Here is a 2,764-nt window from a genome sequence, read left to right as displayed (position 1 = left end):
TATTATCATTTTTTTTTGTTCTTTATTATTTTCTGACTTTGCAGGAGCTCCAAAACCTCTTGGACGAATCGGAAAATGGTCTTATATATTTTACTACTGGAAGTATTATAAATCTTAATTACCTCCCAAAAGAAATGACTGACACTTTCATGTCCGTATTTGGACAGTTAAAGCAGACTGTTATAATGAAGTGGGAATCAGGAGAACTTCCAAACAAACCTAAAAATGTGATAACAAAGAAATGGCTGCCTCAAAATGGAATTTTAGGTAAATTCTTCTTTATTTTTATTTTTAATGCTCTTGTGGTATGACGTTGTGTTTGTTGAACAAGGACTGATTGATATTGCTCATGTTTGAGATATATTTATGTACAAAGACTCGTGTTATTATATATTTTAATGATTCTTAAGAAAAAAAGTATGAAAACTAATCAAACTTTTGTTTCAGCACACCCTAACTGCCGTCTCTTCATTACCCACGGTGGTGTACATAGTTTGACTGAGGCAATATACCACAAAGTACCTCTTGTTGTAATACCTTTCTTCTCCGACCAATTTTACAATGCTTTAATGGCAGAAAAACAAGGATTCGCAAAAGTTTTAAATTACGAAAACTTTACAAATGAAACTTTAATGTCTGCTATCAATTCAGTCATTAATAATGCCGAGTATGCCTATTTGATAATAATATTTACTGTATTTAACTTTAGTTCTTTTAATTGATTTTTCTTGCAAAGGTTCAAGAAGAATATAGAAAGGAGATCCCTGATTCTCCAAGACAAAGACCAAAGCTCTCTGAAGAAGGCTGTGTATTGGGTGGAGTATGTTTTGAGGCATAAAGGTGCCAAGCATCTGAGACCAGCTTCTTTAGATTTGAATATATTCCAATATTTCTTGCTGGATATGATTGCACTAATAATTTTGTTTATATTAGGATGTTTTAGCTTAGTAGTTTTATTTTTATATTTAATAATAAAATTTGTAAAACGTTTTATCAGATCGAAACAAAAACGTGATTAAATAATAGGTGGTAATTATTTTCATAAAATAGTTATTAATTATGTAATAAAAATGAAAATATCTCTTCTATATTGACTAATTATTATTATTTATAAATATTTATTTTTTTGTTATAATTGTAAACTTACAATTATTTGTAAAAATATTGATTTGAATGTGAACTTAATTATTGTATATAACTATTTTATAATAAAAAACATATTTTTTAAAAAAGAAAATGATCTCCAATTCTTAAAAACTTTCTTATTCGTTATACAGATAAAATATCTACTTTATTTATAAGACTTAAATGTTCCTTATGTAACCGATCTAGCCCGAACCCGATATCAGTCCTTGCATTATAAATCCCCTAACCACCCAAACCCACTAGTTTCTTACATCCTTCCTCTTCCATTCCTGGCAATCCTCCGAGCCGACAGTAAAGAAGATGGCCTCGTTACCTTATATTGTAAAAATGTTTTTAGAGTGCTACCAATGTATAGTTTCTCTACATGCTGTATCATACCATTATGATCTTACTTCAAATTTACTTGTTGTATTTTATATACAGTTATAAATGTTAATCAATAAAAAAAAAAAAAAAACTTTCTTTATAATAAATATTTTCATAACAAAAAAAGTTGATAATAACATCTAGAAAAAATTTCTATTAAGTGTTCAAGTAGTGTATGTTAAAAAGTATGGAATATATATTTTACAAAAAATATAAGTTAAGTATCACCATCCTGATCTGCCAATCTCAAACCTTTGTTGGGACGTGGTTTCTAAAAAGTTATTTCAAGAAAATCATGTTTTTCTCCATAAACATTTTGCTTCTCTAACATATTTTAACTTCTGTTACCATTTTAGAAATTTAAGGTGAATTTTCTACAAAGTAGTATCATCCGATTTGTAGGACTATACCATCCTTAATTCATCAATTTCATCAACTTTTCAACGAAACACGAAACTTGTGTAATTTCGAAGATGTATTAATGTTTCAACCGAGATCCCTTATCTTTAAGTGGTATTTTTCTTGCTCAAAATGAAAGGGGAAAAATTAATTTTGGTTATTTAATGATTTTTTATTTCCGAAACGGAAAATCCGCTGCTCAGACGGTTATCAATATTTGCAGTGTGTATGGCGATGATGCCTTAGAAGAAACTCATTTTCTCGGTTCAGAACCGGAAATTTTGACTTGGAAGACGCAAAGCGCTTGGGTCGTCCTTCAACTGTTGATGAACAAATTCATGCATTGGTCACAGACAACCCTCACTCTGCGACACGGGATATTGCAGAAAAGCTTAACTAGCTTAATATCTCACCCAAGTTTCTGAAATCATTCGTGTCTCATAATCCAAAGACATAGTTTTCCATCACGATAACGTCCGTCCTCACGTGTCTTTGCAGACCCGGCATAAATAATTGGAGTTTGGTAGGGACGTGATCCCCCACCCTCCGTATTCACCAGACCTTGCTCCAAAAGATTTTCACTTATTTCGGGCCCTTCAAAACTCTCTTAACGGGAAACACTTTAATTTGCTCGAGGACTGCAAAACGAACATAGAGGAGTTCATTGGGCAAACATCTGAGAAGTTCTGGGTGGACGGAATTAAAAAATTACCTGAAAGATGTATACATGTAAGTAGGGGTAAAAGGCCGGTTCTGGCGCAGTTTGTGTGGAGGGAGTTCCTCGACTTACCACCAGAGCGCAGGGTTGTTAGTTCAGACGGTGACCGCTAGATAGCAGCACCATCGGCAGTAG

The 2,764-nt window shown here is 32.5% G+C and overlaps 1 protein-coding gene across 2 annotated transcripts in view; it reads left to right on the top strand.

Moving 5' to 3' along the window:
- The window catches only part of LOC106691580 (UDP-glycosyltransferase UGT4), a 4,682-nt gene extending 3,663 nt beyond the window's left edge, over nt 1-1,019 (top strand). For both annotated transcript variants that reach the window (XM_014437400.1, XM_067048143.1), the window contains exons 4-6: nt 45-267; nt 448-667; nt 737-1,019. In XM_014437400.1, coding sequence (XP_014292886.1) covers nt 45-267; nt 448-667; nt 737-1,019 — 726 coding nt within the window. The remainder of the gene's footprint in view (nt 1-44; nt 268-447; nt 668-736) is intronic.
- Nucleotides 1,020-2,764: the final 1,745 nt, after the last annotated feature.

The sequence above is a fragment of the Halyomorpha halys genome, unplaced genomic scaffold, assembly GCF_000696795.3.
Source record: "Halyomorpha halys isolate HHAL.00 unplaced genomic scaffold, Hhal_1.1 Scaffold2510.1, whole genome shotgun sequence".
Classification (NCBI taxonomy): Eukaryota; Metazoa; Arthropoda; class Insecta; order Hemiptera; family Pentatomidae; genus Halyomorpha; species Halyomorpha halys.
The sequence above is the reverse complement of the archived record's forward strand: the minus strand, read 5'-3'. Positions and strand labels throughout refer to the sequence as shown.